This window comes from Juglans microcarpa x Juglans regia, chromosome 1S (genome assembly GCF_004785595.1).
Source record: "Juglans microcarpa x Juglans regia isolate MS1-56 chromosome 1S, Jm3101_v1.0, whole genome shotgun sequence".
NCBI classification, from domain to species: Eukaryota; Viridiplantae; Streptophyta; class Magnoliopsida; order Fagales; family Juglandaceae; genus Juglans; species Juglans microcarpa x Juglans regia.
In genome coordinates this window covers 27,622,246-27,637,243 of record NC_054595.1, presented here as the reverse complement: position 1 = coordinate 27,637,243, position 14,998 = coordinate 27,622,246, and the positions used below count along the sequence as shown (strand labels likewise).

The 14,998-nt window shown below is 36.5% G+C and overlaps 1 protein-coding gene across 1 annotated transcript; it reads left to right on the top strand.

Annotated features, from left to right (window-relative positions):
• The first annotated feature begins 6,582 nt into the window (after positions 1-6,582).
• On the top strand, positions 6,583-12,935 carry LOC121246587. The gene is given in 10 exon segments (XM_041144765.1): positions 6,583-6,776; positions 6,971-8,357; positions 8,984-9,102; positions 10,334-10,954; positions 11,070-11,155; positions 11,158-11,387; positions 11,957-12,122; positions 12,308-12,343; positions 12,346-12,409; positions 12,569-12,935. Coding segments are annotated over 9 exon segments (2,577 nt in total). The 5' UTR covers positions 6,583-6,776; positions 6,971-7,220; the 3' UTR covers positions 12,687-12,935.
• The last annotated feature ends 2,063 nt before the right edge of the window (positions 12,936-14,998 follow it).

Below are 14,998 nucleotides of genomic sequence, written 5' to 3'. Positions count from 1 at the left end.
GGAGCCTGCAGAAAGATCGTGGCTCCTAATTCTAAGAAGTTAAAGCGTAGTAGTACTGTTTGAAAGCTAGCTAATTGTGGAATTATCAAAAGCTGTTTACCTTTAGCGTGCGCTTGTGGTGTCCAATCGAGTTGGACCATGATAGTGTGAAAGACTCCGGTCTCATCCACCTTGTTCATTGGATCATTTGGTGGTGGAAATTAATTATTTTGTTAAAAAATCAACAAGATGATCATGAATTAAAGTAATATTATATATAAGTTAATCTATCAATTATAGCCTAATCATAATTTGATATGAGATCATATGGATGCATGCCCGCTTCCAAAAGGGGGTTTTTTAAAGAAAAAGATCGTCAGATTAACCCTCATCATGATGATCATCTTCATAAACAATATGATCAATACTATATATATTCTAAGTAAAATGCACAGCATTTCTTCATGGAAGGCCAAAACCCCCCCATTCTCACAGGAATTCCCATGGATCGAGGACAAAAAAAGGGGAATTATTAATTATATATAATTCAGATAAAATTCATGTAAGATTCCTAGACTGGAACTGGACAGGGAGAAAAAACCCAACAAGACTTATATATGTTACATGCACCCAACATACATGTTATCTGCATGTAGTTTTCACAGCTCCTAAAATTGTATCAACAGCTAGCCCATGATCAGTATAATGTTGTACTACGCCATCACCTTCACAACCCCCCAGATCCGGCGAAGGCATGGATCCTGCAACGTGATTTTGTCTCCCCATCAGTGGCAACCAATTCTGACTAAGGATATAATGATCGTATATATGTGTGTGCATGCATGTGTGTGTGTGTGTTTTCTCCATGAAGACCAGACTCCCCATGTAGCTCCAAGGGCGCAGAGTGTGATGGAGAAAATGATTGTCAGACTTCTTGGAGATCATGCATGGAGTTTTGCAGAAACCCTAGCTAGAGGATGATGATATGGGTGATGGAAAGGAGACAAATTGCATGGAGACGAATGATTTGAATGATAGATCACCTAACACAAAGTACTATTAATTCTTTCCGTTTATATCCCGAAGCCTTTGTCTGAATACAAATGGACATATACGAATAATTTTCCTGGGATTACGGCTCTTGCATGCACAATATTGTACCTACCGGCCTCGTATGGTTTTTATTTTTTTACTGCGTGGATCATGATCATGAGTACTTTTATAGTCTAAACCAAGATATCCGAATGATTAATGTTATATATAGTCATAATTTATGCAAGTATTACACATTCTTTTTGAAAAAGAGTGGAGTTCACCGTTAAAAATTTAATCTTTTCATGTAGCACTCATATATATTTACTTTTTTCAAAATGAGCTAGTGCGCTGTAGTTGCACACTATATGACTGCAAATATCATTTTAAATAAAGAATACACGAGTTATATCACTTCATAATTAATTTCTTTATTTTTTAAAATATATATATGCTTGCAGCATGCATCTTCCTAGATGTTGATTCATCGATCCTAATAATTACCTTGTTAGATGGCTTTACATTTTAACAATAACATAGTCGGTGATCAGTCTCTCACTTTATCCATTAATTTATTCATCATTATGCGCAAAGAGTCAAGATAAAGAGTTCCTAGCTATGAAGAAAAATCCAAAAGCACATAAAATAAAGAGGAAGCAGGAATGCAGTATGCTGTATGACTATATATGTCGCCAAGCAGGCCTGGTACTGCAGATGCACGTACCTATGGGCTAGCTCTGTGAGGAACATTCTTCCCTTTGCAACATGCTATATATATAGATCCAAGTAATACATGCATGGCACATGTATTGTATGTCCCAGCAGCATGTGAGAGAGGAGAACAAATAAAAAATCCTTATATTTTTTACATGCATGGCACATGTATTGTAGTATTGTTATTGTATGAGGCCAGCAGCTGATCTTGGGGTTTTGAGATCCTGTTCGGACCTTCTTTTTTCCCTTTAGAGCTTTTGCATTTTTTACTAACAAAACCAATTTTAACGATATTCTTGATTGAAAGTTGGAAAATAGTACATTTAGTTATTACAACAATTTTAATTTGATATTTTATAATAAAATTAATCTAATTAATGTCAAACGTACATGAGTACTACTTGATCATCTTATACGATATATATATTTTTTTCACCCTATATTATATGTACGGGCCCTCAATTACCTCCTAATTTTTCGTCAAACATTAATATATATACCAATATAATATATAAAAGGCTACAAGATTTCATCTGCCGGCCAATTGTACTAGTGATGATTTGAAATAGGTTGGCCATAGCTAGGATAGAGCTCTCGATCGATGCTAATTAAACCCAAATTCAATCAATGGGCCAGCTAGCTAATTACGAACGATCGAGTATGTTTGTTTGTCTACATTAATCTTATACAGGCAGGCAGGCATGCTTGTAATTAATATTTAAAGATATTAACCCTAGCTTTAATATTATTGCCTACTTTATTGAAAAATGACCAATGGGTAGTAGTACTAGTTTATTTGCCTGAGCTCTAGATCATCATTGCAATCAAATCAGGTGTGTGTATATCTTAATTTACATTTTTCCAAAATTTTTCTTGACTTAGAGAGAGCGACTGATCTGAGGAATCTTTGTTCTCGAATCACTGAAAGGCTTTTGATTATGGTTTATTTATAACTTGTTTGGGAGTTCTGTACTTTGCATGCATACCATGTGATTCTTGCTAAGGAAAGAGTACTGGATCCAAATTAAATAAACGAAGGCAAGAAATTATAGCCCTAACTACTAATATATATATCCTCCTATACTTAAAAGCTGTTATAAACGGATGAACATGAATAAACAGTAATAATCAGTAAATTTGTTTTACGCTTTTCTTCTTCCCCTTACATCCCTCTCTATATCCTCGTCTATCTCTACATATTCACAACAAATTCAGAGTAAAATCACCACAAAATCACCATATAAATAACAAAATCACCACACAAATCACAAATCAAGGGTCGTCAACTAGAGGAAAGGAGGAAGTGGAGGGATCGTCGGCGAAAGACGAGACTGGTGGTGGTGGTGGTGGTGTGGTGCCGTAGGGGTGGCTAACGGCGGCTCTACAGGGAGAAACCCGTGCTTGTAAAGGGGCTGCGTGCGTGGGACTAGGGAGGAGCTACAGATGGTGGGTTCTATGGAAGTGTTCCACAGCGTGAGGGGAACTCGGTGGTGGTGCTTGGTGGAGCTGGGGCTGAGCCGCGGTGGCGCAAGGGTGAAGAACCCGTGCGTCGAGACCCATTTCGGGTTGCTGGCGTGCGACTAAGGGACGAGTTGCCAAAGGGCTTTGACGATGGGGTTTGCTCGCCGGTGTGAGGGGAAGCCTGTGAGATGGTCGGTTACGACGCAGGGTGGCGCACGACGGCGTTAAGCAGCTTAAGGGAGGAGATCAGGTGAGAGAAAGGGAATACGTGCATAGGGAAGGAGAGAGAGGGAGAAAATAAAAGTGAGGAAAAATGTTAGGTAAGGGGTTTCCCAACTCTTCATCTTAAATCTTCATATTTAATCTAATGGTAGAGCTTTAAATATTGATTTAAACTAACATAAAATAGATAATTAAAATATAAATACTATATCATACACTTAAAATCAACTTTAATTTATATAATATTAATTTTTCATCATTAAATAAATGATAAAGTTTTATTGAACATTTTTAAGAGAATAAAACTATCTAATTAATTTAAATTTTTAATATAATTTAAATTCTATAATAAATAATAAACATGAATAAATAATAATTTCACTTTTATGCATTAGACTATTTTAATATTTGAAGTCACTTTATTTTTTTTCTTCAATTAGACAGATGCTTTGCACGTTTAGCCACGGCTAATATGTGTATATATATATATATATATATATATATATTTATTTATTTGTTGCATTAATTATTTTGTGTGCACCCTGCTGGCTAGATGTTTAACTCATGCAGTAGTGTACGTACTTTAAAAGAACGGCCCCTGCAGATGACTTAGATTTGGTTTTGATTAAAAAAAAAAGATTTGGTGCAAGTCTAAAGAAACAGTTCCAGTAGAGTAAATTAAAGTTTCTGATCATGATCAGTGTGTGTGTTTTGGGGTGGTTGGGTTTAGTCACGAAGAAAAAGGGTATATTTTCAATGGCACTGTTGGTCTATTACCTTCTTTATGAGTTCTGTTTTCATCAATATCGGCACTGATCAGCACAGCAGCATTGAAAAGGGCATCCCAACATACAAGAATCAATGATTCATCCTCAACACCCAATAAGCGTTAAGAGTAAGACAAGGGCCTGATTTCCCTCGTGGCAATTCCTAGATTATACCCCAAGTACTGGTCCTTCTTCCTAGAGCTAGCTGCTAGCTAGGGCAAAATAAAATTAAAAAAAGAAAAGAAAAGGTTCCCTGTCTTTCTAGTTTCTTACTTTGGTACTCCCACAAGTTATTCTTTTTAATTCTCCCTAGCTCTCCCCGCTGTTACTGTGCTTCTTAACCAAACTTTTGAACCACAATATTATATAGTGATCTTACCTTTATGATCATGCTGTAATCGTCGTTTTCTACTTTCTTTCTTAAAAATTTCTGTATCAATGAATCATTAAACCCTAAGACAACCCCATATTTTAAGATCATTAATTATGAAGAACAGTACTCTGTGATCATGATTTACTTAATTGATCTCTGACGTGAAGCTCAATCATTATTCAGTCCCTAGCTAGCTAATTAGCTAGCTGCGTTGAAATCTCTTTTCAGGAGGGAGAGATAGAGAGAGAGAGCAGCTTGTATGTTCTTGTAAGTTTCTATGGTTGACTATCAAATTCCATGTAGAGAACAGATCAAATGGATAATAGAAGTTGAAAAGGAAAGTTGGTTATTCCTTACAAGAAAATTAAATCTGATCATTGAGAAAATGATCTGCCCTATACATTGACGTGATCTAGTACAAAATCTGATGATAAAGAATATATATATATATATATATATTTATGGGACTTTTTCTTCGAGTTTAATTAATCAACATCCATCTCAAACGTCAACCAACAATTTTGTTTTCCCAACTAACCCTTTATTAATTTTTTTCACTTGTATTAATATACATTTCAAATAAAACTATATATATAGATGCACAAGGTTAATTTGCTAATGGGTTTATGTACATGATGGAATGAGACCATTTTTTATTGTGCCCATTAAAAAAAAAAAGAAAAAAACAATAATATTACAGGGTAAAGGCGGATCGTGCAGGAATTAGAATTAAGCTGAAAATGTTGTGTTGGTCACCTACTGTTAGGTTTTAAGTAGCTATGATCATGATCAGAAGTCTAATTTCTGATTATTTAACCCGGCAAATGATCCACTGCACATGAAATATTCTAATTTGGTGATAACCTTTCTCATGAACATGATCGTATTTGCGTCGACACACGATTTGAAAAGGAGTAATATATATTTTTTGTAGTGCCTTTCATTCCACTGTTTCTGATTGAGAAATTAGAATCTGATCTTCCGATCGAACGATCAAGTATCTAATTAATTTAAGTTCCTTAATTTGTTTTAATTATGAAAAGATGATTGTGCATTATCTTTTATGTCTGTCCTTTGTTTTGTTACATTTGCCCTTACATCCATCCATCCATCCGGCCATCGTGTTAAATCTATTCAGTCACTTCACTTTTATAATATGTGAGCCATCGAGCCTTATTATATTTGATTTTCTAAATTAAAATATAGTTTTTTTATTAGAAGCTTTATATCATTTGCAAGGTGTTGAGTCACGTTCGTTATCTATTTCTACATTAAAATTAAGCTTGTAAGAATTTTAAAGATAATGTCACTAGATATTAATTAATTGAAAATTTTAAAAATTAAATAAATAAATAATTGATAATTATTATGAATTGTGAAACTCATGTTATATTTATAATAAAAATAGTTGAAATAAAATTATTATTATTTTTTATCCTATATAAATAATGCATCAATTTGAAAAAATATATATTTGATTGTTATATAGGTGGTGTTGAAATAAAATAAGGGTGGGGCTACTATGTCGCCCCACTATTACCGCTAGGCATACCGCTCAGTAATTTTTTTTTAAAATATTTTTTTAAAATTATTATTATTTTTTATCCTATATAAATAATGTATCAATTTGAAAAAATATATATTTGATTATTATATAGGTGGTGTTGAAATAAAATAAGGGTGGGGCTACTATGTCGCCCCACTCTTACCGCTAGGCATACCGCTCAGTAATTTTTTTTAAAATATTTTTTTAATATATTTAAATATTTAAAAAAAATAAAAAAAATATCAATATACTTAAAATTATTTTCTTAATTACTAAATAAAAAAACAAAATTTAACCAGCGATCAAAATAGGGAGGTAAAGTAATTTTATTCGTAAAATAATTATAGAACTCGAATTTTAAATTAGATGAAGAGATCATAGTGCACTTACAAGAGGGGGCATGATCAATCTATTAAGGACGAAACGACTACGTGTTAATCCACAATAGATCGTCTCTCTCTCTCTCTCTCTCTCTCTCTCTCTCCTGCAATTCATGTATAAAATGTCATATCATTCTCTTCCTTGATCTCTCTTTCTGCGTATTCAACAAAATTCTTGTTGCACTCTCTCCCCATTTTTCATGTTCCCTCTCTTTCACAGAACCTAGAGGGTTTTCTCTTTCTCTTTCTTTTTCCTCACACTTTCTCGCGAAACAAAAACTCGCGCATAACAAGCTTCAAAGGTAAGTCTCCTTCTCCTACAATCTTAATCCTCCCCCCCCCCCCCCCCCCCCCCCGGGTTTTGCCTGAGCTTATCCGATTCATTAAAGATGTATCTTATTCGGCCCAAATTGATCCAATTAAATGCTAAATCTCGATACTTTTTACGAATTCCCGATTTGAGAATTTTGATTTTGACTTTGTAACTATTTATCAGGTGGTATGTATGCGGCTGAGAATTTATTTGTGATTATGGTGATATTATGTGAGTTTCAGACTTGAATTAGGTTTTATTTTTCCTTTTTTATTTTTTAACGTTTTAGAGTTGGAATGCTGCTTTAGCAGCTAAGTTTGTACTTTTAGGCTTGGAAATGGAGCGTTAAGGGTTAATCGTGGGGTACATTGTGGAGGGATTGAAGGTGGTCTTTGAGTGTGGTTCTGGTGGTGCGCGTGGGGGTTGGGTGAGGATGACTGATTTTCAATCGCTGCAACAGAAACCTGAATCCACCGATGCCTGCTCTGAGTTTGAGCGTGGGCTGGAGGAATTGGTGCGTGGGCACTTGGATGATTGTATGTCATTCGCTTCGTGTAGCTCTACACGCACTCCTGATGACGAGGAAGATGAGGGTGATCAGCTAGTTCGGAGGAGGAGGAGGTCTGATTTGGAAGGTGATGATTTGGCAGAGTCATCTGCTGCACGGTGTCGCCACTCTCGTATTCTGAGTAGGTGGGCTGCCCGACAGGCGCAGGAGATGATAACCACAATTGAGAGGAGGAACCGTGAGTCTGAGTTGATGGCGCTCGCACGTTTGCATACAGTTTCAATGCTTGATTCATCTTTTTTAAGGGAGTCTCAGTCCCCGACCTCAAGGCGGCAGGGGGCTGTGGAGAGGCCGAATACTCAGGCATCTGCGATTTTGCAAAGGTGGCGAGAGTTGGAGGATGAGCATCTGTTGAATCGGAGGTTGAGGCAGCAAAGGAGTGTTGAGTCTAACACCAATGTGTCAAGTACAAACATTTCGGAAAGTCAGGAGAGTGAGATTCAAGGGAGCTTGGGAGATGCAAGCGAGAGTGAAAACGAGTTTGGGAGCTGGGCTCGTGATCAGATGGGCTTGCAGAATGAGCATGTAGATAATAACAGGTCTAGTAGGGAGCAATCTCCTGATCTTGGCGAAGTTGAGAGGGAGAGAGTCAGGCAGATAGTTCGGGGCTGGATGGAGAGTGACATTAGCGATCATTCTTCAAACGTTGCTCAAAGAAACAATAGTTCCAGAGCAGAATGGCTTGGTGAAACAGAACGTGAAAGAGTGAGAAATGTTAGGGAGTGGGTACAAATGACAAGTCAACAGAGAGGAGCTCGCGGGAGCCGCAGGGAAGATCAGTCTAGTGGTCTTGGTAGCCAGGTGGATCAAGTCCGTGATAGGGTGGCTGTTGACCATGATGAAGGCCAACCTGATAATATTCGCAGGGACCTGTTGAGATTACGTGGAAGACAAGCTCTTCTTGATTTACTTATGAGGATTGAGAGAGAAAGACAGAGGGAGCTTCAGGGTTTATTGGAGCATCGAGCTGTCTCTGATTTTGCTCATCGCAACCGCATCCAGGTCAGTTGCCTATCATGAAGGTTGTTTTATCTTTTAATATTACTCCACAATTCTACCAATTTAGCTCCCATGTAAAGATTTAAAATGATGAAGGTTGTGTTGAACTTCCTTCTAGACTAGGTTGAGCCAAGACCCCCGCCCCTCTCCCCTGCCCAGGCGTGCTCCTCATTCAGGTGGCTATTAATTTCACTGCATTAATCTGCCTGAGGGAAATCATGTTTGTATGCGATGGTTGATAATTAGTTAGAACTATACCAGGTACTACATATAAAGCTACAACTTGGTATACTTGTGTAAGTCTTAACTTACGAGAAGATAGATTTATAATTTTTCTGTAATTTTTAATGCAAGGTAAAGCAGGATGATATGGTCATAATGAGAAATAGTTCCCATCAATTGATTCAATGTTAGTTACTAGTTTTATACTATTTTTCTTTTCATGTTATGTATTCTAAAGGTTTGTTAGTCGGGTGTAATTAGGTGTTGTTGGTACTTGGTTATTGAACGCTTCCATTGAATTAAACTTGATGCTTATTGGCTAATATGAAGTTTGGTCATACAACATGGGGATGTTTTGGTTGCCTATATACTAGTGGTTTGACTACTAATGCTGTAACCTTTTCCAGTCATTACTCAGAGGTAGATTCTTGCGAAATGAAAGGCCTATTGAAGATGAGAGACCACCTTCTATGGCAGCGAGTGAGTTAGTTCAGTTAAGACAAAGAAATACTGTTTCTGGTTTAAGGTAAACAATCTTTTTGTTCATTCCTTACTCCTTAATGATTGATCTAAATTTCTTTCACTTTTTTTTTTTTTTTTTTATGTGTTTTTTTGTGGAATTGATAATTTCTTTTGGAATAGCCTATATGTTCTATCTGGTTCTGTAATAATAGCCTTGTTCTTTGGAAAAAAAAGATTGGCCCTAATTTTACATGGCTTTCTTAAAGCTGTCTTAAAATGATAGGATAATATTATATCAAATCTTTATCGTTTTACTTGAGCAGTTGGATCATCCATGCATTGTTCTTAAGTTTGCTTGATTCCTTGTTGAATATGTGGAACAACGTTTATGAAAAGATAACTGTGTTGGTATTTTGGAATGAACTTTTATAAAAACCAATATTTTATACAGCTCAATTTTTTAATAAGCAAATTTAGTTTCTATTTGCCACTGCAATTTTTTTTTTCCTTTGAAAAAAAGTAAAAAGAAAATAAGAAATGAAGAAAGCAATCATTTGAAAGGTGGAATGACTTGAGATACATTTGTAGCACAAACTATGATCCAATGGTAGACCACCACATGGTTCACAAAAATAATTTGTGTATAGATTGTATAATAAAATAACAAAAACTCTATGTGCAGTCACTTTTGCATACTCCTTGTGCATTCCGCTGATGTAATTGGCTGGATCACTTTTTTTTAATATAAAATAAATGTTGAGTTCTGCCACATCAGTGAAGTGCGCAAGGAGTACAGAAATGTGACTGTATGTAGCATTGCTCTTAAAATGGAATCTTGTTAGCCGTTAATATTGAGATGAGGAGGACGGTTGCAGAATGCATTTTCTTTTGAAAACCTTTAGCGTAGTGCATTACTTGGATACTCACATGAGGACTCTCTCTCTCTCTCTCTCTCTCTAACACACACACACACACACTGTGCATGGGTGACACATGTTCTTGTATCAACATTTATAAGCAGTTTCTTTTGTGTATGTTCTCTATTTTCCTCCCTTTAGATGAACGGAGTTTGAGTGTTTGCACTCATTAAAATATAAAGCTTGTCTATTTCGTGTATGCTGCTGTTCTTTCCCCTTTACCTTCTTTAATTGATCTTAATTGTTGGAGTGTTTTCGGTAAGAGCGTTTTGAAATAACATGTTTGCTTTAGTTTTAAGAAGTACGAGAATTGTAGTAATTGTCGTTAAAACAAAAATATAACTGTTATGATAATAACAAGTTCACTTTCCTATTTAGGGAAGGGTTCCGCTCCGGATTAGAAACAATTGTTCGTGGCCAAGTAGATGGCCATTCTGATACCACATCTAACAATAACATCAACGATCCTGGAAGTGATCGGACTCAAACAAGCGTGTCACTACACATCGAACTTGAAGATCATGAACAATCTCACTTTAGGAGTCCAGAGAGTGATGTCAATCAGTTGCCCGATCAAACAGGAAACTTGGAAACCAATAGGGCTGTTGAGAATGTAGATTGGCAAGAAACTGCCGGTGGGGATTGGCAAGAACAAATCAGTGAAGTTGAGAGAGGAAACTGGCAACAGACAACCTTTCATCAGTTTAATGGGTGGAGAGATGGCAATGTTGAAGATATGGATGCAAATTGGCAAGAAAATCCAGTCAATGATTGGCCCCAAGAAATTCCAAGGAACATAAATGGAGAAGTGGGCCGTCCACAAGGAGCCCAGGGAGCTTGGCATGAGGATGTGTCCCGGGAGGCTGTTGGAAATTGGTCAGAGGGGCCTTCTGCTCCTCCAAGAAATCGTCGTGCTATTCCAGTTAGAAGACTTCATAGATTTCATCCACCTGACGACGATAATGTGTACAGTATGGAACTCAGGGAACTTCTGAGCAGGTAGGTATATGATCATTTTTAGAAGGTTCTGGATGTGTTGAGACCCTCATGAATGTTGGACCTTTGCTTTTGAAATTCATATGATGATTTTTTGTTCTCTCCCAACATGTTGCAGGAGAAGTGTTTCTAATCTTCTTCGTAGCGGTTTCCGTGAAAGTCTAGACCAATTAATACAGTCATATGTGGAAAGGCAGGGGAGTTCTCCCTTGACTGGGATTTGCACAGAAACTTGCCTACACCAATTTCTGCTTCACCCGGGCAGGATCAGGAGCAACAGAGGGTTGAGCAGAACGAGGATCAGCGTGCTGCCATCAACAGACCTTCACTTGTTCTACCATCTCCATCAGTGCCGGTGCCCCCTCCACAGCCTCTTTGGCACCAAGACTTACGTCACACTGGTTGGTCTCGGCATGGCACGCATCGGGCAGAACTTGTAAGCCATCTTTCTTGAACAAATTCTGGAACTAAATATTATGCTTATAAACTCAATTTTCCCCCTTGAAGTTCCATGTCTGGCACTTCCAGACTAAACAAAACTTTTTTCATAGCTTTTGAAGGTACTAACTGTAATTGGATATGAGTTTATTGGAGGATTGGAAATGATGGTGACTGCCATTTTCTGAAATGATCTGATGTGGACTATATATGGTATATTATTGGTGCAACTTGATACTTCATGGGGTGTCCTAATAAGCTTCAAGTTGAATTGCTTCAATATGAATTAATTAAAAGTTCCAATATGTTACTTCTGACACTTCATCAGAGCTACTCTTTCCTTTTTTTACCTCGTGAGTATTGGTGCTACTTTTATAGCAGAATGGAATTTAACTCTTATCTGCAGTGATAAGAGGATCTGTAACTGATGATTTTGTTTTGTTGGTATGGAAAACTACTGAACATTAATGGGAAGGGGGCCGTGAATATAATATACTGTATCTGCTCCATTATATACTGTATCTACTTTTAATCCTTGCACGTAATGTGAATATTGATTTGGATCAGGAATGGGAGATGATTAATGATCTGAGAGCAGATATGGCAAGACTTCAGCAAGGAATGAGCCACATGCAGAGGATGTTGGAGGCCTGCATGGATATGCAACTAGAGTTGCAGCGCTCGGTGAGACAGGAAGTCTCTGCAGCTCTGAATTGTTCAGATGGTGAAAAAGGTTTTTTTTTTTTTTTTTATTATTATTATTATTATTATGGGAGGAACAGGATGGAATTGCAGCTCTTTCCATTAAAGTGACCTCCATCATTTGTTTCCTTTTTATCATAATTATAATTAGTCTATTGTTTGTACTTTTATCTTTGATATCGCAAAATTGACCTGAAAGATGCAATCATGTTGCAGGCATGGGTGCTGAGACATCGGAAGATGGGTCTAGATGGGCCATGTGAGGAAAGGGACATGCTGTGTTTGTTGTGATAGCCACATAGATTCACTCTTGTACAGGTATACTTCCATATATTTGTGGCCATATGCATGCTTTTACCATTCATCGTTTTTTTATAGTTTGTTATTTTTCTCTGTTTTAGTGGTATGCATTTTATATTATTATTGTTTGTGTTCCCCTTAGAAACTCTGAAGTTCAGAGTCTGAACCTTTTTGCAGATGCGGGCACATGTGCACTTGTTCAAAATGCGCAAATGAGTTAGTTCGTAGTGGAGGAAAATGCCCGTTGTGTAGAGCGCCAATCATTGAGGTGATCCGAGCTTATTCCATCATGTAAAAATGTAGGTGTCGAAGAGGTTACAAAAGAATAAAATTATGTTTAGAACGAGCGGTAACATCGGAGGGAGCAAATTCCACTTCCCTTGCTCCCGAGGCTGATCCTTTGTGTAGAGTGGCAGTGTTTAGTTCTTGCCAATGTTTTTTTTTCTGATTATATGCGGAACATCATGCATTGTATAATTGGAATAACATAATGGCACTGTTGATTCATCATTCTTGCGTAAATAAAATGTCGATAATTCTTTTCTGGCCTCCTGTCATGACTCTCTACTACGTTCTTGCTTGCAAAATTATCCAGGCCTGAAATTCTCTCCATGCACGCGACACTATGCCGTCCAGGAAACACGATTCTCAATCTGATCTATCAGCAAATTGAAATTCCTAGCTAGCTCAGTTCATCCTTGTTGAATTCATTGTCCACGTACATGCTCCTTCCTTGCGCGCGCGCGCGCGCGCGCACACGCACACTAGCTAGGTGCATGGTTAGGGTTTTGCCATCCACTTACGTTTGGCAACTCACCGAGTCACTATCATGAGTGCTGAGGCCATTCTCTTCCAGACTTTCCATGTTTTTGGTGTTTCAGACTAGAAAATGACATGAGTCTCTCTCCCTCGGAAAGTTTCCGTTTTCTGCCTTGAACTTCAACACCAATCTGGTGACGACATGATACTGTAAAATGCAAGGAAATCAAACAGCGCATTAATGGAGGGTGAGTAGTATTAGAAATTCATACAGCGCGACATGATCTGAACCTGATAAATATTAAACATCAACCCCAAAAATTCTCGAGAGATACTGACATCGATCATGAAAGTTCTGTTTTCGTTTAGTTGCGCAAATTAATAGCAAAGTACGTACGACTTTAATTTAAAAATAAAAAATAAAGGAAGAACAAAGGGAGGAGAAAAAAATCAAGGAAACTTAGCGCAGGTATATAATTAATTTACAGCATCTTTTACAAAATTATATTTGCATATGCATGGCCTGGCCGGCGGCCTAATTAATTAATAAAGATCTCGTTCTTAAATACGGAAAGGACGACAGAGATGGTAGGGTACGGTGTCCTTTAATTAGTCTTGATCCAAAATAAGAATTCCAATGTACAACTTCCATTTGTGAAATCATTACCATGCATTGGAGAGGAGTTGTTTGAATCAAGGAAATATTAAATATTAAAATAAAATATAAATAAATAAATCTACTTCTTTCAATTTATTTAAATTTTTAGAATAAAATTTCGTTTGATTATTAAAGTCATCTCAATTCATCTTAACTTATTATTATAATTTTTTTAAATTTTAATATAAAATATAATAAAAAATTTAACTTTTTCAAATTCTAAAATAATAATAATATTAAAAATAATATTCTAATAATATTTTATCATCTCAACTCAACTCAGTTCAACATCTAAACATAGCCTTAAAACCTTCGAAACGACATGTATGTTGTTAGAAATCCCAGAAGACTCTTTCTTTTGCTTTTTGAGTAGTGATAAATATATAACACTTTACACAATACTTTTTATAATACATATTATAAAATAAGGATATTTTTATAAAATGATGTTAGTTTTATAAGATATTTTATAAAAATATCTTTCATTTTAAAACATTATTATATAAAATATTGTATAAAATGTTATGTATTTATCACTTTTCTTGCTTTTTACCTTGCATGAGCATGCACGAGTCCATGACACGATCGAAAGAAAGGTTATTAACACCTCGAAAGAACAAACTGGCACAGATAAAACGCTTCAAGAGAAAAAAGCTAGTTCTAATTGGGATCCTTTTTTCTTTAAAAAACAAATCCATTTTTTTTTTCCTGGCAGGCAGGGTCATGGATCACTAATCTTCTTCCTCTTCTTTTTTTGGTGTGTGTGTGTCTCTAAACCCACAGCTTTTTCCATGACTAGAAACGTAAGAACTATGAAGGCAATTAATTTAGTATATATTACTATTAGATGATCAATTAGACACACATACACATATTATACGTACCTAAGACAAGATCAATTTATAGACTATCTAAAAAGTACGCATTATGCTGCATCTTACATTATGGTTGTTAATGCCAAAAATTACACAACAGTCTGGAAGGAGAGAAATAATCATTTCCGGCTTGCCATGACGATCTGGGCCTCAATCGATGTAGTTTGGAGCCCCCGGCATGGTCTTGTGCGGCTGTGCATACGTCCAGTGAATGAAAAATAAATACTGAAAATTTAAAAGAGAGAGAAACATACAAATTTATGTGATCCGGCACAAAGCCTACGTCCTAGGGGTTTTTGGGGAGAGGAGAGTCCA